At 35.5% G+C, this 22,493-nt stretch overlaps 1 protein-coding gene across 33 annotated transcripts in view; it reads left to right on the top strand.

Moving 5' to 3' along the window:
* Positions 1–22,493, top strand: part of PLEKHA5 (pleckstrin homology domain containing A5) — a 168,977-nt gene that overhangs the window by 110,294 nt on the left and 36,190 nt on the right. For 27 of the 33 annotated variants that reach the window (XR_012629286.1, XR_012629287.1, XM_074871492.1 and 24 more), the window contains 6 exons: positions 957–1,029; positions 4,794–4,894; positions 5,772–5,887; positions 13,245–13,712; positions 18,512–18,980; positions 20,552–20,635. Coding sequence is in view for 31 of the 33 variants with exons in the window: in XM_074871492.1 (XP_074727593.1) it covers positions 957–1,029; positions 4,794–4,894; positions 5,772–5,887; positions 13,245–13,712; positions 18,512–18,980; positions 20,552–20,635 (1,311 nt within the window). In the remaining 2 variants the exon portion in view is untranslated. Of the gene's footprint in view, positions 1–956; positions 1,030–2,708; positions 4,099–4,793; positions 4,895–5,771; positions 5,888–13,244; positions 13,713–18,511; positions 18,981–20,551; positions 20,636–22,493 lie in introns of those variants that run through there. The other 6 variants (XM_074871491.1, XM_074871507.1, XM_074871488.1 and 3 more) reach the window with 4 other exon arrangements.

Here is a 22,493-nt window from a genome sequence, read left to right as displayed (position 1 = left end):
ATGGGCAGTGTTTCCAGACTTCATTAGTGTTTGTTAAATCACTTTGAGCTCCTCAGAAGGAAGGTGCTATAAAGTGTTTAGTTATTCTACTTACGAAAATGTTTGTGGCAAAGGGGTTTTTAACTTTTTCTGAACATTTCCTAGCTAATGCTTGCTTTACCCTTTCTTCTCCCTCCTTCAGCTCATTTTGTCCACCCCAAAAAAATAGTAGAGTTTGAAATACGAGGTTAAAAATTATGATGACTTATCTCAAAAAAAAAACCCCAAAACAACCCCAAAACCAAACCCACCCCTCAGTTTTTCATTATAGAATCCCTCTTCTTGGCTGTCACAAAACATACTTACTACAAGAATATCGATAATTCACACATACTTTTCCTCTTGGAACAGATTAACATATTTATTAAATCTGATTCTACTAGGATGTGCATGCTGCAGTGCTCTGGCTTATGTACACTGCAGTAGTGGTAGCAGTCTTTCATTCTGAGTTGTGCAGTGTAAATTGGTTTATAAGCATAAAAGAAAACTAAATTGCTTTAGGAATAAACTTTATTTGGGAAAGAAATTTGCACTAGATATGGTAGTAGAAGACGAAGTTCAGCAGAATTTTTTCAGAGAATAGAGGATGGTAGCACAAGTATTACCTTCCTCTTTTCCTTTTTAAAAAAAATTAATCCTTTTTTTTTTTTTTTTTTGGTTAACTGTAGTTTGTAGTCCCTAGCACGCTAAAATAATGGGCTTTTATTTATTCTTGAGTCATGTTAACTTCAGGCTTCCTGGGTTATGATCTTTGTTTGCAGTGTCAAGTCTGTGATAAGTCAAAGATACTTAAAATATCTTAGTCAAGAAAACGAACTACTAGCACACCACCACAGTTATGTGGTACATGGTTTACTTTATGAACTATGACTATTAACAGTCTAAAAGTTCTTACTTGATCACTTTGATTAATACAGGATAGTACTGGAATGAAGTTGTGGAAGAAACGGTGGTTTGTGCTCTCAGATCTGTGTCTCTTCTATTACAGAGGTAAGTTCAGGAGAGCTTCATTTGCAAATTTGAGTGGAAGCAGATAAATTTTAACACACCACTCAATGTAAGAAGTAAGAAGCTGCTACTTAACTTAATGGATTAAAATAGTTGTATATCTGTCAATATCCAGGCCTGCTACCATCCCCCCCCCCCCCCTTCTTAATTACCAACTTCACATAATTGTTTCCTGCCTGTCAGGTATGCTCAAACAGCAAACTCGTTTACAGCCACCTCTTTTATTAAATTCTGGATTGTAGTTTTCTCACTGCTTCTGTTTCTAGGAACTAAATATGATGCCAGGTTAAATCTGATTTTTCATGCAAATTAAGTAACTGCAATGGGGATAGGAAAAGGGATAGTGCAGGGGAGCTGAAACTCTGCCTTTGGAATGATAAAGAGGATATATATGCCCTTTTGGGAATCTAATCAGTGTTCGTGAATACTTATAAAGTGAAAGGTTGTCCGATTCCATACGAGTAGAAGTCTCTGCTGTATTTGGAACAAAGAAATCTGTTAGTACCCTTATGTAGCTACATCAGACTTATTTTACATGGGAAAAATTAGCTGCTTATAATTCTAGTCTGGAGATACATATGCTAGAAAACTGACTCCTTCACCATTACAGATTATTAACTGTAGTGCTCCCGAGGGGATAAACAAATGGGATTTGTGCATATGGAAGCATATTCAATCCTGAAATAAGGTGTACAACCATAATAATTTAAAGGATGCTAAGAGCAAAGAAGATTGTAAAGCATAGCAAAATAAAGGAAAATAAACAGTTAAGACTATCTGCAGCCTTAACTGCAGACGAAGAGTAAGAAAGGGTTTCAGTTAAGGATGGGACTTTAGAACTGGTAGAAGTGGTGTTGATGCTGGTGATGCTGAAAGCAGTGACTGATGACTTTAAAATGCTGTTCTGTTAAAGTACAGCATGGTTCTAATCTAATCAAGACAAATCAGGTTATGAAACATAAAAGCTATGTAACTGTTTGTTACTGTTCTGAATTACTGAAATATAATTATTAGGCTTTGTTTCTTTACCCCAAGAATTATACATAGTTGGATAAACCACTGCTTTGTCAGTGTTATGTTAATGGTTGGACTGGATGATCTACAAGGTCTTTTCCAACCTTGATGATTCTGTGATTCTGTGTAAGTCAAAATTAAGCTATAATTTCAGTCATGGAGGCATCAACTGTGATACAGTTACACTGCATTTAGTTAAGTGGTCATTATATACTCTGTGCTTTCTTATAGGGTTTTCTTGTTTTAAACAAGTCTTCAGGCTCTCTTTTCCAAAGGTTTGGAAGCAAGTGCTGCTTTGTAGCTGCCTTAAGAACAGATCAAATTGACTTAAAGCACTGCACGTGAAATATCTCAAAATAAAACAAAAAAGCAATAAGTAAAACTAACAACAAATAAAATAAATACAAACAGCTCTATAATCTTTTGTATTTCTACATATTAGTGCCAAATAAGCTGAAATGCAAGTATAATAGTCTAAGTTGTTTACATTATAAACTTAACTTTTAGCTATCACTCACTTACTAGAAGGCAGTTAAAGCTGATAAACTGTAATTAAACATGTATAATGATAGTCTTAAAGGTATTAGAAATAGCTACCAAAATATAAAAATGTGCACTCTAAACCCTTGGTTTTAATTCTGTCTCAGATATTGAAAAAAACAGAAAGAGGGGAGCCATACACCTACTCCCAGAGCGCAAATGGTGTTTCTGGCTGCACAGTTGTGTTGATTGGGGTTTTTTTAGTTTTGTTAGTAAATCTTACTGAACTTCTACAATTGTGTTACAATGTTAGCAGCTTACATCTAATTTGTAGATGAAGAGAAAAATTACTTCGCTGTATTTTTTCAGACCTTAGAGAATACTTGTTTTCTGTTTCATGGAGGGATAAAAGACTGCCCGCTTTCATATTGGAAGGTTGTTATTGCAACAAATAAAAGATCCTAGAGCTGGACAGAGATCTGCTATTTTTCTCTTGTATCATTCATACACAGCATACAAGTAAAGATGGGTATGAGGCAGTGTAATGTGTAGATAAAAGCTAGTCTGATTGGAAACAGATTTTTAAAATCTGGAAATGGAATGTAGCAGTATGTCTTTAACAAAGACCAAAGTCCTCCAGACATGCAGCTGTTCAGTGGAACAAAAATGCTTAATGCTTTTATATGGCACTTGTGGGTGTGACTTAGCAATAAGTCAAAGCATAATCCAGCAGAAGGGAATTTTTCCCCAAAACAGCAGTCCAAATAAAGTGTCATTTGCTGTGAATTTTGGGACAGGGGAAAAAAGGAAGATTTCTTTGTGTGTGTCGATAGTAAGATGTAAATACTTGAGACGGGAAGGTGGGATGGTTTCAGGCATATTTATGAATACAATTAAGTACCTGAAAGTAGATTAACTCCCTTAATTTCTTTTCTGCCTTTTAATCAGAATAATTTTATGCTCAGATCTCTAATTAGATAACTATACCAGAAAACATAATTTTTACATCTAACATGTCATGTAATGCTAAAATAGTTGGGCAGAGCTTTCCCCATATGAATAACTTAAATTAAAGTTGTGGCTTTGCATAATTTAGAGAGTAAAGAGAACCGGGGAAAGATTTTTAATTCCATGTATAACAGGGAGTCCTTTTGTGCATTTTACATGTATTTTAATTTTAACAGGATTAATTTTCAGTGCTCGAAACTTTGTAATATCTATGTTTTCATGTTAATTTCATAGATTCATAGTCATTTGTTGTGGGCAGTGTCTTCAGCTAGGAGAGGTGTGATGGGGTACAGTCTCCTAAGATACTGGTAGTTAATAGAAGTTCTGTATCTGAAATACAATTAAGATTGACTTTGTGAATTGTATCCAATTGTTCTTTTATTATAGTATAATTGGATTTAAGAGCTAGTTGTGACATCCAATTAAAATGTCAATTTATTATTATAATGTATTGTAAAATTTTATGTAAAACAAGGTTGTGGAAAAGGGTGTTTGTTTTGTGGAAGAGTTTGTCTTTTACAAATTATCTGGAACATATGTATTCTTACAAATAAAATCTTCGTGGGAATTATAAAAAACTTGTGGCTTAATATGCCTGATAACAGAAGAAGAATGTGCAAGTTTTCTCAAAGGCCAACAATCGTAAGTATTTTAAAATACTTCTGCTCTCATTGGTATTTGCAATTTTTACTGAGCAGGCAATAAATAGAAGGTATTGTTCTTGTCACTGAATTAGAGGCTTGATTTCCATCTGCTTTTCAGTTTTGAAGTCATGTGCAGGTAAGCACTGATCCCCAGAAAAAAACTCAAGGCACAACTATTTCATGGTGTTTTCCATAGGGCAGATTCCATAAGGAAGCTCACATGGTAAACTTCAACAGAACTAGCACACTCAGGAGGGTTTTTTATTCTTGTCCTTCTTGGGAAAAAGTCAAAGGTAGCCATTTTCAGGTGGCCTAGAATTCACGGTGCATAGCAGGGGGAGCACACTTGTGTGATACACGTTTTGTGGCATACATGTTTTGGCAGAGAGAGAGACTGCACAATTGCTCTTGTGGGCTGCACACTTCTGAGACTGTATACAGATACATACATAACAAATCAGTCTGGCTTTCCGATTCTCTAATGCATTTTCTTGTTCGTGGTCCTGTGTTGTTAAATGCAGAGTTTCACCGAAGTGTCTGAATACAAGTATTATGTGTCAAAACATTTTGTTTCTCTAATCAAAGACTGTACATTCACAGATGAGAAAGAAGAAGGAATACTAGGTAGCATACTTCTACCTAGTTTTCAGATATCTGTGCTTTCTGCTGAGGACCACATTAACCGCAAATACGCCTTTAAGGTAAGGGAATCCACTTTTCAGTTTAATTTTATGTTAATAAATAGCCTAGTGATAAGAACTCATTTTACTGAGTTGTTATACAAAACAGGATTGACAAACAGCTTCTGAGACTGATTTTTGCATAATACAATAGCAGAGGAATCAAGTATTTAGTCATATTTAGACATAATTACTAGAACTTGTTAGTCTTTTATTTTTAGTTCATGGATCTCAAATACTGTGTGGTGTTTTAGTGTTGTAGACTGCATCTGCAGCTGAGCTTATCCCACGAATGAAAGTTCTGTAGTTATTTAGATACAAAGTATCTTTACATGTAAATAACAATAAGGTTTTATTATCACTTAAATCACAGTATTACATGAATCATTGTTAGGAGTGTTTCACAGCTAATCTTTTTAATCATGATATAAATCACTCTACTAAACATTTTCTCTTGACTTTCTTTTTGATGTTTTATGAGCTCCTTTTGGCTCTTCTTTTGGCCTCCTAAGCAACACATCATTTATTTACTATGGTGAGTACAAATTAAAACTTACTGTGTCATTCAGGCTGCAGAAATCTATGCCAAAATCTTATTTATAATAATGATATTAAATTACATTGATAGTTTTTAATAATTGAAAAAAATTAAGGGCTCTTACTGAATATATTAATGGAGAAGCAGCTACAATTGAAAATTATAGGCAATTATTTTGAAAATATGAATGCAGTGACAGAGAAACGTTGAAGTATTCCTTCTGATTTTTTTTCTGATAATATTATTTGCAAAAATCTTATTATAGGTAACATTAGAGTGAGTATACAGTAACATTATTTGCCTCTTTTCTTTTACAGAATCTCATATTTTTATTGCAATGACCATGTCATTTCCAATCAGGCAGCTCATCCAAATATGAGGACCTATTATTTCTGCACAGATACGAGCAAGGAAATGGAGTTGTGGATGAAAGCCATGACAGATGCAGCACTTGTGCAGACAGAGCCTGTGAAAAGGTAGTGTGGATTGACAAAACAGTGGCACGGTGTATTTTTTTCTCATATTTAGTTTGATTTATTTAAATGAAATGGTATACCTTAAAATAGAATGTAAATTGGCTGAAGTAATTTCTCCTTATATTGAAGACCCCTTACCAATTAAACAATGTCAGATAAAACTTTGAAGTAGTAAAAATAATCTGAGCTTTGTTCTGAATATGGACACCTTGGGTATAAGGGGCTAAAAGTAAAAAACCTGACTGATTTCTTTAGCCAGTGGCATCAAAAGAAGTGCAATGACAAATGCTATGTGCAGGCATGTTTGACTTCCCCGGCTCTCCTGACTGAATAGCAGTAGCAGCTCAACTGATGGTAGTCTTTTAGACTTAGGACAGATTTAAGCCAAATTCACAGCTGTAGTTCCTGGCTAAATTAAACAGTTGTACTTATGGGCAACCTGTGGGGAGCCATTCTTGCTCATCATTAAGTTGTCATCAAATTTATACTTACCTGATCTGAAGCCTTATCCTTTATGTATCCACATGCTGACAGTGAAAAGTAATCAATCACTGGAAGTCTTGTGTTCTCAGAAACTGAATATTGTCTGCTGCCATCTAGCCAGTAAGAATTGTTTTCTCTTCTAATGTGGTCCCTTGGGTCCACTCCATGGCATCTCATCAATTGAAAATTTAAAAGCTCGTCCTTATTGATGGCACAGAAGTTATTGGTGATAGCTGCTGTTAATTGATCTATACTGTACTCTGTTAGTTCCTGCTACAGTGAAGCTAAATGAACAGCAGTAATGCTGAGAAATTTTGAGAAAAATAGTAAAAAAATCGCATAGACACAGGTACAAAAGAAGGTAAGATACAATTTTTGCAGAATAGTAACCGCATTCAACTTGTCAAAATACAAGCAGTCTTTCTGAATTTTGCATTGCTAGTGGAAGTCATTCCTGTTAACTTGTTCCTGACATTTCTATATCCCGTGTTCCGGTATGGTGCTGGCAGAAGCATAAAATGAAATGCAGAGTGATTAGATACTTAATGTTACGTGTTTTAATGTTTTGTGAGCTTCTCAGTCAAACATAAGGAAACTCTTACTTACACAGAAAACTAAGAACACTTTTAAATTTTTACCTGTGCAACTTCTTAGTGACTAATCTTAAGCAAAAGGTTGAAATCCTAGCTTTAATCTCTAAAATCATTTAAATATATAGATAGTATATGAAGTATTTGATTCTCTGTATTGGACAGCAGAGTGAAACAGCTTAACAGAAAAAATACGTTGTTCTCTGTACTTTGAAAAAATAACAGATGTGCTTCAAGTTCTCAGGTGTTATGTGTGTTTTTCCCAAAATTGCTGAAAATAAAAGATTTCATCTTATAGAAAGGAGGAGTGGTAGGTCCAATTACCACAATGAAATTTGATCTGATTATGTATGATTTAATATTGTATATGAAGATGTGATGTTCTTTGTCTCCTGTAACCCTCCTCATGTTTGGGAACAGTAGATGTTACAGGGGAGGGATGAGCAGAGTGAGATTGAGCATAAGCAAGTAGATACTAAATAGCATTTTCACCTTTTACTTTCTCCGTTCAGAGCTTTTAAGAGATTGCTTTTACAAGAATGAAGTCACCTTGACAAAAGAAAATATCTCATTCAGCTTAGTGAATAATAAACTTAATCTGAAAAATCAGTTTTGGTTTGCATTATAAGTGTATTGCGGAAAGCTGTGGGAGCTTACAGATGGAGAAATGATTAAACCAAATCAGACCCACTTAACTTCAAACAAAAATCACATATTGATTGTATAAGCACTTCATAGGGGGAATAATACTGTAGTGGGTCTTCTGAATCTTTTTTGAACTGGTGAATGACCTTCATTTGGTATTTGCGATACTGTGAAGACTGAAGGTATGAAGAGGACATCTTTGTAGTAGAAAAAAATGTGTAAAAAGTGTATCTCCATCTGACAGAGCCTCCTTAGTAAGTGCCGTCTTCATTGTCTCTTGAGTGATAGTCAATGCTCTATGGAAAGTATTTAGTAAACTTAATTATATAGACAGATGTTACATTAATACTTGTGACATTTCTTTTAACATAAGAAGCAATCTAAAATGTTAATGTAAATATCCACTTTTTTGTGCAGTTCATTAATACAGCTGTACAGTTATGTTCGCTGCCTCAGAGAGCCTGTCAAGACATGCAGTGAGCTCACCCTGGTGCCCAGTGCAGCTTTGCAGGCTAGTCGTCCTTCTAGGCTGCAGTTCTGTGGCTGATCTAGCATGATGGATGGGCAGTCTACTACCGTGAATGGTGTTCCAGCCTCCCGAAAGGCTTGGCCATGCATTTCTACCTGCTTCTTTCAGCTGCAGTGCTTGTTCCAGCACTGATGCCTGCCTATTTCAGGTGTTTGGCAGTGTATAGGCAAATGGTGGGGATTCCCAATACAGCTGAGCTTGTCTAACACTTTTCATCCAGCTATACGTGCTCCTGCAATCTGCCTTGTGTTGCTTTGGGTGCTTATCCTACTCCTTGGTGAATCAGTGTAGCACACTAAATGAGTAGAAAAGTACTCAACAGCAAAATCAGTGGTTTTCTGCCTGGATATTCACATCCAGAACGGTCTTACCAACAATCAAAACAAATGTCAGAAAAGCAACAAGAAATGCGATTTATATAATACCATCTTGTTTTAATTCAGGCAAGAAACCTTAGAACAAAGCAGAAGTAGATGTGGCCGCTTTGAAAAGTTTGTTAGTAGTCTTGAGAGAAAATACATTTCAAGACCAATGAAGTCTTAAAGACTTTTACGTATTTTAGCTATAATAAGGAAAAAAATCCTTCAGACACCCATTTTCTAAAGAATCCATTTTTCCACTATCAAACCAGTTCTTAAAATGAACTATGTAGCAGGATGTGATCTTGTCCAGAAATGCTGTTTCTTCCCTGTATAAAGCTGTTAAGTATTAAGCATTATATTACCTCATCTCTAAGTAACCTAAAGTTTGGCATGCACATAGCTCTAAGCATAAATGATTTTGTTTCAAATTCAGCCATTGCCTTTGTTTCTCAATTCTGTTTTTTCTAGATGTTCTAACACTGTACCAAATACAGTTTTCTAATAGACTAGATATTTACAATACAGTAGCTAAGTTATTAAGAACTTATTTCCTTAAATATTTATGCAAGCTGATGTTGAGCTGCTCTAAGTGCTTTTAATATAAATTGCCCAATAATGTCATAGTATAGTTCTTTAAATCCAAAAGTCAAGGTACTTCACTGCTTATGATACTCTGGAAATACAAACCCAACAGTCTGTTAAAATTGAATGTTTCAACTTCAAATAATTTCAGAGCTACAACCTGTAGCTCTTTATTTTTCTGAGGATGTGAGTTTCTTGGAGAGAAAAAAAATAAAAGGAATATTTAAAACATTAAGTTTTGGGGGTTTTGTCCTGTTTTCCATAAAATATTTTTACTTTCCACATATATTTAGCCACATAATACAGAAACTGAGGTGAGAAAATAAAAATGTAACCATTTCTTTTAGAACTGATATGTAGTCACAGCAGAAAAACTCCCTTCTGATGTATAACTGCAGGGAAGGACAAATATTATTTGGTCCTTTTGACTTAACTGTAATTACTCCTTTCTAAGCATTTTTATTTTAATTTTACCTGGATGGTAAATCAAGTTTAATAATGTACTGAGAGACCTATCAAAATAGTTAAACACAAATACTTTAGTCAGTGAGGAACTATTTAAGCTTATGACTCAAAACATGATCTCAACCTCTCTGGGTTAGCAAAATATCTTACTCATTCCATATTGTATCACTGTAGATCACAGTTAAGTTGTATCTGTGAACACTGATTGCTTGTGTTAGTAGATAGTAACATCCACCAACACACTGATCTATCATTTTCTCCCGAAATTCTGATTTCTCCACTCTCCCATGCTTAAGAGCATTGCTTTTCTATCCTTTTGTTGTCAGGTGTACGTGCTAGAGCCTTTGTTTCTTCTGAGTGATGCAGCATGTACGAATTTTTTTGTTCTCCTCCTAGTGTAGTTACTTTCCCTGAACAGCATAAGCTAAGCTGCCAAAAAGCACTTGTTAGCATAGCAACATGCACAGTGGGGGGGTTACTGAGGTCACTGTGTTTGGAAAAGATGGCTTTTTCTTTTCAAATGCCTCTGCCTGGCTTTGTTAAATCACAGTCCTCACATCCATATGAAACTTAATCACATGGCCCCCCCTTTCAGAATTATTTCTTTATATAAAAAAAGCATAAAATAGTACTTTTCCTGTATTACTGTTCCATACATATTATTCCTGTTTGGTTGTAGAAATTTATAAATTGCATTCAGTATACACTGAAAGACCATGCTCAGTCTCTTCATCTTCTCCCTCTTCTGTCCTCAAAATACCCCTGCAAGTCTTGCTGAATATGTCTTTGAGAGCTAAATATAAATATAGACCCAAATATAAATATGGATTCATTTCTTACAGTTACCTCTTAGTTTCTGATAATTCTTTCTCATTTGGATCCTTTGCTGTGGAAAGAGATCTCTTGCTCACACTGAGTTGACTGATTTGATGCACAAATTTAAAGTACAGCCCAGAAGTCTATGTGAATGTCAGTCATCGCAGAGAATGTCACATATAAATGCTTGGCTGTGCTGTGTATAACCATAGTAACAAGTGATACAGCATAGAGATTGCATGGAAAAACAATTCTGTGATTTAGTTGTTTTTTAATTAAGACAGACAGTGGAAAGTAGTATGATAGTGTGAATCAAAGACTGTGCCAAGTCTTGACTTTGCCACATATCTGATGAATGTCCTTAGAGATGCCACTCTCCCTCTGCAGCACAGATTTTCCATCTGTAAAATGGCAACTGCTTCTCTGCTGCAAAACACCTTGAGGAAGATTGATATCACGTGCTATATAAGAGGGTGGGTGGTACTGTTAAGGAATGTTGCATATATTAATAACTGTGTTTAGGATTATTTGCAAGATAGTCCTTACATTTATATGTAAACTCTTGGGCACTGGCTGAAAACTGAAATTTTAACACCCTTTTTTGACTTCATAATTGTGGGAAATGGAGTTTTTCATCCACTTTCCTGTTTGGGGAATTCCTTTGGTTTGTGGTAGAATACTGGGTAGTACAGTTTTGAGGTGGGAGGGAGGAGGTGATCCAGTTTTCTTCTATAACCTTGAGAAGGAACCTAGGCAGAAATGTTTGGTCTTGGGAACAGTTTAAAGTCTTGGGGGGAAGAAAATATAAAGAAAATGCCTCACTTTTAAATTGCAGTAGGAGATTACCATAGCATTTCTTTGCTGATACTATAGAAAAGATGATGTAGGTACAGCAGTTCCACCACGTGTCCTCCCCTGTAAAAGTCTACATAAAACCAGGTTCTACATAGAGATTTTTTTCTCTAAAAGTTATGGTTGGCAGAAATATTACCCTCTCTTTTCTGCTAGTAGAAAACATTAGCCACATCTAACCTCAGCATTTAATAGTGATGTATGAGAGAAAAACACCGTGTTTAAAAGTCATGCTGACGCATACAGCCAGAGAGATGTTCGTGTTAGACTATTGTTATGAATGTTTTCATTTGCAATACATTTGACGTGTGTGTACACTATCACATCAGCAGCTCAGGAATAATTACTGAAAAAAAGGACTCTTTTGATCTACTTGCGTTAATAGAGAGAATTTTGGAGGACTTTTGTAACATTTTGAAGTATCAAGCAGAGATTGAGATCATCACAGCTACGTCAGGAAGAGGCATGGGGGGAAAAATCGCACCCCTCGTTAACATGCAAAGTGCATGAGCATTCCATCTAACTCACATACACTATGTGACATTGATGTCTTGCTGTTTCTGACTTACATTTGAAATTGTGTACTTGTCAGGGCAGGATTCTCTTGATTCCTTTCACATTATAGCAAGAGTAGGGTGGTAATGGGAGATGTGTTTAAAATTGTCTCCCCAATGTTATTAGCAGTGGGTAGTATTTTATAAGGACCTTACAGTTTTCAGTCCTTTATGTATTTGCCAGGGTTCTGTCCCAAATTATTGTTGGCCTGTTGGGAATTTATGGCTTAAATAATCTGTTGGGGAAGTGTAGACTTGTTGGACATTTAAGCCTCTTGTTCAGGATGGGGTAAGCAAAAATGCTTATAGCTATGTATGTCGTTAGTCTGCTCTGAATTAGAGTATTTTTCAGAGGTGCGGTCATACTTGTGCTCTTGGGCAGTTGTATATGTGATGGTCTTTATACGCACGGATTAGGCACTGGAACGGGACACAGTTGTTCTTTATGAGAGAAAATGATCAAAACATTTTAGGGATTTTAGTGTTTTTTTTCTAGTAAAATGTGAAAAAAAAAAAAAAAAAAAAAAAAGTCCTTATCTGAGCTGGATGTTCAGTTCATGTCCCAGTGCAGAAAAAAATACAGCTTCCTGACATTTTGAAATTTTAAAAAGAAGATAGCTAATAGAACTGCGTACGTTAAGTACTTGTGTAAGTACAGTAAAGCAGTAACTGTTCTAAAAATATAATTATTTTTGTGGTACAGTTCCCTAAGTCAGCAGCTATTTTCTCCCTTAAAATTAGGGAAGCCACAGTTATTTTCCACAAAATGTATGCCAGCCAGAGCGATAGCATACCAGAGAAACCTAATTGATGCCAGTGATCGTGAAAAGTTGTTTGCTTTCTTTGAAGGAGTTCATTATACATTAAATTCAGCAGTATTGTGAATCACATGCTGGTCAGCAATGTAATCTACCATTTTTAAAGATGGCTTTAAAAATCATCTGAATTTCAGGCTGTTGACATCTGGAAGCTGTAGCTCTTGAAGAGCTACTGAATATGTTTGCTGTTTGAATGTCTAACCCTTCAGGAACTGAACATCCACTTTTTCAGACTCTTGTGCACATTTTTTCTAGGCAGTGAATTGGAAGTTGGCTTAAAAAAATTTATCCCATGTTGTAAATTCTTTTAAAATAGCAAAGAAATAAAGAAGCATGAACCAAAAGAACTCAAAATCAATGAATCAATACAAAAAAACCCAAAGAAAAACCAAACCAAACACCACCACCCCTCAAACAAAACAAAACCAAACCAAAAACAAAAAAATCACCCAACAACAACAATAAAACCAACCTGTCCTTGATTATTGTGAAAATATGTCCTGGCTTTTCCCTTAAAGAGAAGATACTGGTGTAAAATTCTCTGAACAGGGATTCACTGAAATAACCCTGATAAACACCAATATATTAACTTTTCATTTTTTATTACTATTTTTTATGAATGTTTTATTGATATTATACCTTGTCATATATTCCTTTCCAGAGTAGAGAAGCTAACTACAGAAAATACACCACCTCGAGACACAAATAATATTTCAAACCATCGGGTGCTAATTAAGCCAGATGCACAGAATAACCAGAAAAGCAAAGAAACAAACAAACATGAGGAGAAGAAAGCTTTGGAAGCTGAAAAATATGGATTCCAGAAAGTTGGGCAAGATAAACCGTTAACAAAAATTAACAGTGTAAAGCTAAATCCTTTGGGATCCGAATACAGAACTTTACCCATAAGCACGATTCAGGCTGGGCACTTCAGACCACTTCATTTAAATGGGTCTGAGAATAAAGCTGGTGGTGGTGTCCTGGCAGATGCTGGAGATGGAGGTCAGCACAATGCAGTTCAGTCACATATAGAGTCTGAACGAGTTATGCAGAGAACTAATTCAATGTTGCAGTTGGAACAGTGGATTAAAATGCAAAGAGGAAAAGGACAAGAAGATGAAACAAGAGGGTAAGTACAATGTAAATTTTTTTTTTTGCTAGGCTTTCTGGCAAATAATACTTAAATTTCTATCCTGGTTAGATTCTTCCGATTTTGGCATATATTACATAAATACGTGATTAATTGCTCTCTGTAAGAAGTGCCTGGATGACTGCTCAGAACAGATTTATTAAAGTTTCTCTTTTTATTAACATTTGAGTGATTATTAATAAATTAAACTATATTAATAACCTAATAAATAAACATGGCCAGAATCCATTGTTGGGTATTAGAAATTTTTCTATCCTAGCAGAGAGATGATGTCATCAATCATAACAATTCTTTTTCCTCTTAAAATCTGTTCTTGAAATTACCCTGTCTTCTGCATTTTTGTTCACAAATTCTTGTAATAATATTTTGTTTAAAATTCTTAAAAAATATTCCAGGGAGCTTTTAAACTCTAAACAAGCTTTAATTGAAGAGAGAGAGAAAAGCTTTACCTAAAAGTCAGTCATAGAAATCTAACTTGATGCTTAAAGCTTCTCTTCTCATGAAATTAAACATCTCCCAGTTCTAATATTAAGTTCCTGTGCTTATTCATGAAGCTTTAAAATTATGAATGATTGGCAATATGGAATCTTGTGCCGATTGCAATTTCTCTGTCTGACAGAAGTGCAGGGATGTTGCTTCCAGGCTGGCTTACAGACAAGCAGCTCTAACAATAAAATATAGAAGTTTTTAATACTACATTAGATAGGAAGTATGGAGATGCTATCACAGGAGATATTTTGAAGAGCTGGAAATCAGGGCGTTTGCATATAGATAGATGACAGAGCAGAGCTTAAGATAGAACCAAGTTCAGAAAATGTGTTTTCCGCAAATTTCAAAATACGAGGGTTTGGCGGCTTTTCAGTTTTTTGCAAAAACTTGAAAAATTTACATTAGGTTGACTTACACTTGCGAACATTGGTTGAACATTTCCTTTGGTCCTTCATTAAATATAATTAGGAATTGTTAATGTGTTGTTTCATGAAATACTCAAAATAAGTAGTTTGATAAAGTTTGGACTTGCAGTAGAGACATCGACTTGCATACTGCGACATTTATTTTATTATGCATGCTTGTGTAATGAGAACTGAGAAGGCTCTTTGGTGCAATTACATTTTTTTAAATTGGACTGTAAAACATGCAACCAAACAGTAAAAATTTGAATAGCACTGCCATTTTTCATTTGCAAACAAGTATAAAAACACTAAAACTGATTTCATTGTGGGAATCAAGTAGAGGGAAGTACAGTTAACAATATGTTGCTAATTAACAATATTTTATTCTTCACTATAGAGAACACTTGTTGCTTAAATAAGGGTGGCATTGATAGTACAAAGAGTATTCTTTCAAATGCAGTTCTACATAAAAGTAGCAAACTGAAAAAGAATTGGCCTTGAGCTATCATTTTTGCTTTGTGTGGAAGTGATCTTGAATAACGATCCAAATTTATAATGTGATGTCTTTAGAATGTGATTTCATTTAAATTTTAAATTTTATTTTTGTTCAGATTGCCAGTTTCTGGCAGGAGACAGAAACTTAAGTAGAATTGAGGTTGGTGAATGAGAGTAGAAAGAAGCTCCAGTTTATGTTAAAGCTTAAGATTGAGGTGAGAGGTTAGTAAGGCTGTTTTGTAGTAACACCTGTTCGACTCATATCTTGAATTTTTTAGAAAAGTAGTCTTCACTTAATGGGGATAAGTTGCTGACTTTGTTAACAAAGATGCTTTCCATTGCATCTGTCTCTCTAATGTGTTAGAGAAATCATGGAGGACCAAACTGAGTATCTCTGGTGTGACAGGCTGAAAAAAAATTAGGACTTTAAGAATACTGTAAAGTTAACAAAAATATTCAATTAAATAACTGTATATAAAATAGAAGCTATCAACTGTCCTCAATATGGAATGAAAAGGATTCACTGTAAAAGTACAAATTTTTTAGAGAAACAGGCTGACCCCTTAGTACTTCATTGCCTCAGAAATTAATGACAGCAATTAAGTTTATAATTCTTGAAGCTGTTATCTGCCACTTCTGTGGATCTAGACACCTAGTTTTGCAAGAGCCACATGCATAAAGACAACTGATGCCTTGAGGAAGACAAACCTTTATTTAAACCAAAAATAAATGTTTTATAAATAAGAAATAAAAACATTATACTGCAGTATCATTTTATTGAATTAATATTGCACAAGTCAATTACAAGTTAATGTTTTCACCCTTGAGTGGTTTTTCTCAAATGTGAAAAGATACAGAAGGGTTGCATGGCACTAAGTGAGGTTTTTCTGTTGCTGCTAGCTGAGATGTGAGACTCTGTCTTCCCACCTTGCCCATATAAGCTTCATCCTAAATAATAACTGCCTGCTGTGCAACACCAGGTTTCCATCTTCACTCTGCCACCCTTTGCTTGATTTGCACATTGAAGTTCTTTATTCTGGGCCAGCTGGTATTTGCATTCTTTAGGATGAAGGACTGTTTTGAGGTTTCAGCCTGAGGGTATTCATAATGTTGCAGAACTGAGCCCCTAAAGGTTTAGCAGCAAAGCCATTTTCCCAAATAGTCCAACTTAGACAACAGAACCAGTATTGCTACCCAACAGTAATCCTAGAGACAACCTCTAACAGTGTCTATAAGGACTTCAAGAATACTAAAATGTTAACCAACAGGTTCAATTAAATAACTGTATGTAAAAGAGGAGCTCTTAGCTGTCCTCAATATGAAATGAAAAGGATTCTGTAAACTCATTTGGAAGCCTTTTTTTCTTATTGGAACATTTGTAGGGAGTTATATGTGATGACAGTTGCAGAAAATATTTTGCAACCTCACAGTGTGCATGACTGCTTGCTTGACTGGCTGCAGCAGTCTCCCCTTGTCTGCAAGGCAGCTGTAAGCTGCAGTACTGTGTAGAGTTGTTTTTTGGATTTGACTAGAATGACATTTTTGCAAGTATCAACAGGACATTGGTGAATCTGTTCTGATTTTATCAAATCACGTAAAACAAGGCTTAATATTGAGGTGGTTGGGCTTTTTACAGTTTTCATGGTTTACAAATAGAAGATTGGTATGTTCCCAAATGTTCTAGAATGTAAGTAATTGCATGCAGACTTTAAATTGCTGTCTTTACGTAGTGAGAACTTCAGACAGCTTTTCAAATTGTCCAGAATATTTAAAGAAGCCAACAGGATTATGCTGCCTATTTAAATAGTAAAATGGGAGAGGAGGTTCAGTGAGTTAGGCTTTTCTAGCTACTGGATATCTTTATGGAAATATTAGGCTTCACCATACCCATTTGTGAATAGCTAAAATAATATTTTGAAAGTTAGAAATTGAACCCAAAAGTGTGTTGGTTGTTTGGTTTTTAAATATGGAGATGGAGAAAAGTCCTTATAATTAATGGTATGTTACATGAAGAAATTTAGAGGTATTTAAGCAGGTTTTGCAGCAAAAGAATAGGATTTAGAATCCATTTCCCTTATTTATTTTGTGAGAATGGAAAGCTGCCCAGTCTACAAAATGGGAATAATATTTCATTAATTCTTGGAAATGAAAGCTTCAGAAACTGTAACAGATTTTGTATATAAAGCTCTTTATAGCAGTTTTCATCTGCAAAATGTTACAGGTGATCATAAATACTCAGCCTAACTATTTTCAGTGAAAAGTGGGTTTTACCATCATTGATTTCCATGATAGTTATTCCATGAGGATCTAACATGCATAATGCTGGTTTACCTTCCCATTTGCCCTACATCATTTCTTCAGTGTTTTTGTGGCACTGAAGTAATTCAAAACCATCTTCAGATTCTCGTGGTGGCAGGGATTTATTTTGAACGAGTCTGGGGTGTACCTGGAAACCGGCTGCCCCCTGATGGCTCAGTCATGTCCAGTCTGAGATCAGTTTTGTTGGCTCTGGGCAAGCATCTATCATAGATGTGATCAGTAGCAAAAGGCTTTAAGAGGTGCTCATCTGAATTTTAGATAAGGGTTGAATAAATCAATGTTTATGACCTAGATTTTGTCCTCTGAATAAACAAGAAATGCTTTGTCATATTTAAGCATGCATCAGTACTCAGTATGGAAAATTTTGCATTTCAACTAATGCTTGAAAGTTGCTAAATAACTGCAGCACTCCAGAATTTTAATGTGGCAACTAATTAAAGAATAAGCCTTTGAATTCATATTCAAGTTGAAAAGCAATACAATATTATTATCGAACAAAGAAATATATTACTATTTGTTTTGCTTGAATAGCTGATATGGAGAGACCTGTCCTTGACAATTGCAAAATATAATTTCATTAGACAATTACTGCTATTTTTTCTTGGTCTGCTGTTAAAAAAAATCATCATCTTTTTCTATGTCTATAGTCGTTGCTGAAGATTTTTTTTTTAGGGAAACAGATTTTTTTCACTTTTGAAAAATGGGCTTATATGGAAACAGTATAGAACTTCAAAGCTTTCAAAACTTTGACCTATCTAGCATATAGACAAGTTACAAGATGGATCTAAACTTCACACTACTAGGCTGTTAAACTGATAAAAAGATGAAATATGGATTATATAATAAAGCTGTTAATCACAGAAAGGATGCAAGTTTCAGAGTGCATTCAATCAGTATAGTTGATTTTTTTAATTGTCATCTTGATTTTCTTGCATGTTTTTAAAATGACACTTGTAGTATTAAAAAAAAAGTAAGAATTAGTTGGATAAACCTAACCAATATTGACAAACTTTATATTGCTGTAATATTTATTAATGCTGTCCACTAATAAAAAGAAAATTTGTGTTTCAGCATAATTTCATATCAGACATTACCAAGAAACATGCCAAGCCACCGACCTCAAGCTTTACCTCGGTACCCAGAAGGGTACAGAACATTGCCAAGGAACAGCAAAACACGGCCAGAAAGCCTCTGCAGTGTAACACCGTCAGCTTACGACAGAGCCATAGGACCGGTAACAGCCGAAGAAAAACGGAGGTCAATGCGCGATGACACAATGTGGCAGCTCTATGAATGGCAGCAACGTCAGTTTTACAATAAACAAACAACTCTTACTAGACACAGTACTTTAAGTAGCCCAAAAACTATGATTAATATTTCTGATCAGACGATGCATTCGATTCCCACCTCACCTTCTCACGGTTCAATCGCTGGTTTCCAAGGATATTCCCCACAGCGGACCTACAGATCAGAAGTGTCTTCACCAGTGCAAAGGGGAGATGTAACTATTGATCGCAGACATAGGACGCATCATACTAAGGTAAAAATAGTTATTTTAATAGTTAAAAATCTTATTTACCAGGATTTTTAATAGAAAGTATACAGTTACTGTAAAACTCATGTTGCATTGTAATATGTTTTATTATAATGAAGATTAAGTTACATCACTGTTTTCATAGGGAAAAGTTTGATTTTTAAAAAGCATTTAAAAATCTAAAGGTTGTAAAAAGATACTTTTCTAATACAGTAGGTGAAAACATGTTGTCCTAATACTACTGTCTATGATATTATGTTTCTCTAAAGTAAAGAAAAGCAGTCAATAGGCAAATTATTCAGAATAGTTTGTTGTATGTACAGAAATGTTCTTCCTTTCTAGCTTTTTTAGTTGGAACTCTTAAGAGGACTGAAAATGTTGGGTTTCTTTCCACATTCTGTTTTCTATTCTTCAGCCACAAGTTTGGCTGCCTTGGATTTCAGCAGAAAATTGAGTGTAGTCATTTCTTTTGATGCATTTGAATTATTAGGGAGATCACTAAAGATCAGAGACTATTTGCACACAACCGTAGCACTTGACTAGCATAACTTTACTCGTCAACATCAGTGAGAGGGATGCACAAAGAATTGTAAACCAGTGTGCCTTATGTGGCTCTGCTGTATCCAGCATGCTTGTGTTATGCTTGCTTTTTAATAGATTGGAGATAATTACATAAAAATTATTCTTTCAGTTGGATGTAAAACTAGAGTATGTATAAAATGCTCATGAACATTTTTCCTAAATCTTTGTCAGGTGCCTTTGTGTTTCTTTTGCAGGAAAAAAACTTTAGCTACATCTTAAAGCAGTTTAAACAACTTGCAGTTGATTATTAAGTCTTTTTTTCGGAATTTTTTAGGTCGCTATCAACAAAGGAGTCATTTTGACATCCTTTATGTGTCAACTGCACTGGAAATTTAGTAATCAGTACTTCTCACACATATGAGAAATATCACTAGGGTCAGTGCTGCAGACCATGTGCTTCCTTGTCCTTTCAACCATGTTTTCCTTTCTGATATTTCTTTTTCTTTATGAAACACTTTATGCTAGTATTTCATTTCATATTTAGTATCTTGTATACAAGACTTCCATTTCCCTTTGGTTTTTCATGCTATTTGGTTTGTATTTTTTTAGTTAACACAACTAGCTTTTGCCATTAACTTAAAAACACAGACCTGTTTTTAAGTGGTGGGTAATTAGGAGTGTGACTATTTGAAAACAGAAGGGTAAATTTAAGATTTAAGCCCCATCTATATAGAGACCTTAGGTTTTTAAACAGCTTTCAGTGGTGGGTGGAAATACTGCAATTGTGGTTTACACAGGCTATCAGTAGGGCAACAACTATGAGGGAGGACTGTTAATTAAATGAATGATGAAAACTGGGGTATTTCTAAAATTTAGTGATAAGCTACTCAAGTGTTCTAGATCGTAGACCAGCATGGAGCATGACTGGCCAAAGCTGGCAAAATCATAGCAAATTTCTCATGAGCATGAAGTTGGTTTGACTTTTTTTAGCATTTAATAGTTTTTGAGTCTTTAGATAACTATGGATCATACTGTGCTATTTTGTTTCTGTACAGCATGTCTTTGTGCCCGAGAGAAGGTCAATGCCAGCAGGTCTGAGTTTACAGCCTGTTACTCCTCAGAGCCTCCAAGGCAAAACAGTGAGTTGGATTTTTATTTGGTACATCAGGGGTTTTTTTTAAGAATAATCCTTTAAGTATGAAGAGGCAACACTGAAATTTTATTCTATTCAAAGCTTGCATTAAATGTAGCCTTTAATTGTCAGGGAGAGGGCAGAATACATCACAGAACACTTATTTCTCCATTAATTATTTAGAAAATCCTAGAAGTAAAGTCTACCTTGTTTGGAAATCTTAAGGATACGAAAATTGCACTTGGTAAAATTGTGTTCTTTCTGACATCTTCTATTTTACTGTGGTGGAGCTGAAATTCTCATTGAAGGTGTTTCATCAAAGTAATATTGGTGTCCACCTTCTTAACTGAAACATGACTCTTAGCCAAAAGCTAAGAGATTGTCCTAAATGAATGTAATTTGCTTACCAGTTTTTGTCTCCTTTCCATAATCTTTCTCTGTCCATCTGAAATTACTGTTTGAGAGAGTTATTAATTAAGAATACAGATTTTGAATCATGCTGTGGGCAACATCTCCCCAGTCAATCCTTCCAACTGCCTGGACCCCTGTTTCTTGCACCTCCCAGCATGAATCACTGGCACCTTCAGCAACTTATGGGTTGGCCTTTGGCAGCTGGCGCCTTATCTCTGCGCCTTGTCTTCTGCAGACGTTTCTTTGGGTTCATGGCCCCATCAGCTCTCCTGGGCTCTGCTGCTGGAGCTGGGCTGATGAGCGGGGTAAGGGGCAAGGAGGTCCAAGCTTCTGCCTGTAGAAACCAGAAGTCCTGCCCACAGCACAGACGTTGCAGGGGCCAGAGGAGGAAACCTGTAGGTAGCTCTTTAAACAAAATTTTGTGTTGTGGTTGTTGCAAGTGTCCCAAGAGCTGTATCAAAAGCACAGCACTTACAGCAATGTCAAAAATGTTTGCAACATTACCAATGTGTAGAGAGGAGTAGGAATTACTGTTCGATGGGCTCCTCTGTGGAAAAAAGTTTGCTTGCAAACATTGGATTTAAGTAAATACTTTATTCCTAATGCACTAAAAATCGGGCTTTAGCAGAACATACTGAGAGGAGTTTCGATCTTGAAAAAGTGATTCACTGTTCCTTTTGTTTGAAGCCGCTACTTTTGATTGTCTTATCTCTAAATAAGTTTTCTTGTGCTTTGAAATGATGTTAATTTTCAGACTGAAAGTTATCACCAATTTTTGGAGAGAACTTGAAAACGTCTTGTATAGCAGTCTAGATTCTTACAATTACTCTCTGAAGTTAAGTATTTTAAATCCAGGTATTGAAAGAGGAAAGAGTACTAGAAGAGGAAGATAGGCTATTAGACAATGTGGCTTTGGTGCTGGTTTTCCCTCTAAGCGAATGGTTTTGACAGCTGAAGCTATGTGGAAATCCCTTGCTCCCTCTTGTGGGCTACTTTGGTACGAGCTCACAATGGTGCCAGTGCCACGCTTATTCCCAGGGATTTTTCTTCATTCTAAAGAAACTGGCATTCGTTTTTCGGTAATTTAACATTTGGTTCTCTGGAGCTTTTTTCTTTGCTTCTTTGCTTTGGGGAAATTCTGTGACTGTGGGAGAAAGCGAGCAGGGTTTTATGGGGTTTTTTTGGGTTTGGATTTGGTTTTTTTTAAACTCACAGAACTTGTGAGAAGATCAAAATGCTGGATGAATATTTAACCTCTCTATAAGATTGACTTCTGGAGAAGTGTAAGAAACAGAAGTCAACAGGAACATAGCAACAATACTTGTGATGTTAGGTGTTTTGGGTTTTTTGAAGTATTGGTAACAGAAGTGGTTCCCAGGAGTGGTTCAGGTATTTTCCCAAACTGACCTAAACTGATCTGTGTTGAATTACCTGACAAATACCCATCTGAGTGT

This window comes from Strix uralensis, chromosome 5, assembly GCF_047716275.1.
Source record: "Strix uralensis isolate ZFMK-TIS-50842 chromosome 5, bStrUra1, whole genome shotgun sequence".
NCBI lineage: Eukaryota > Metazoa > Chordata > Aves > Strigiformes > Strigidae > Strix > Strix uralensis.
The sequence above is the reverse complement of the archived record's forward strand: the minus strand, read 5'-3'. Positions and strand labels throughout refer to the sequence as shown.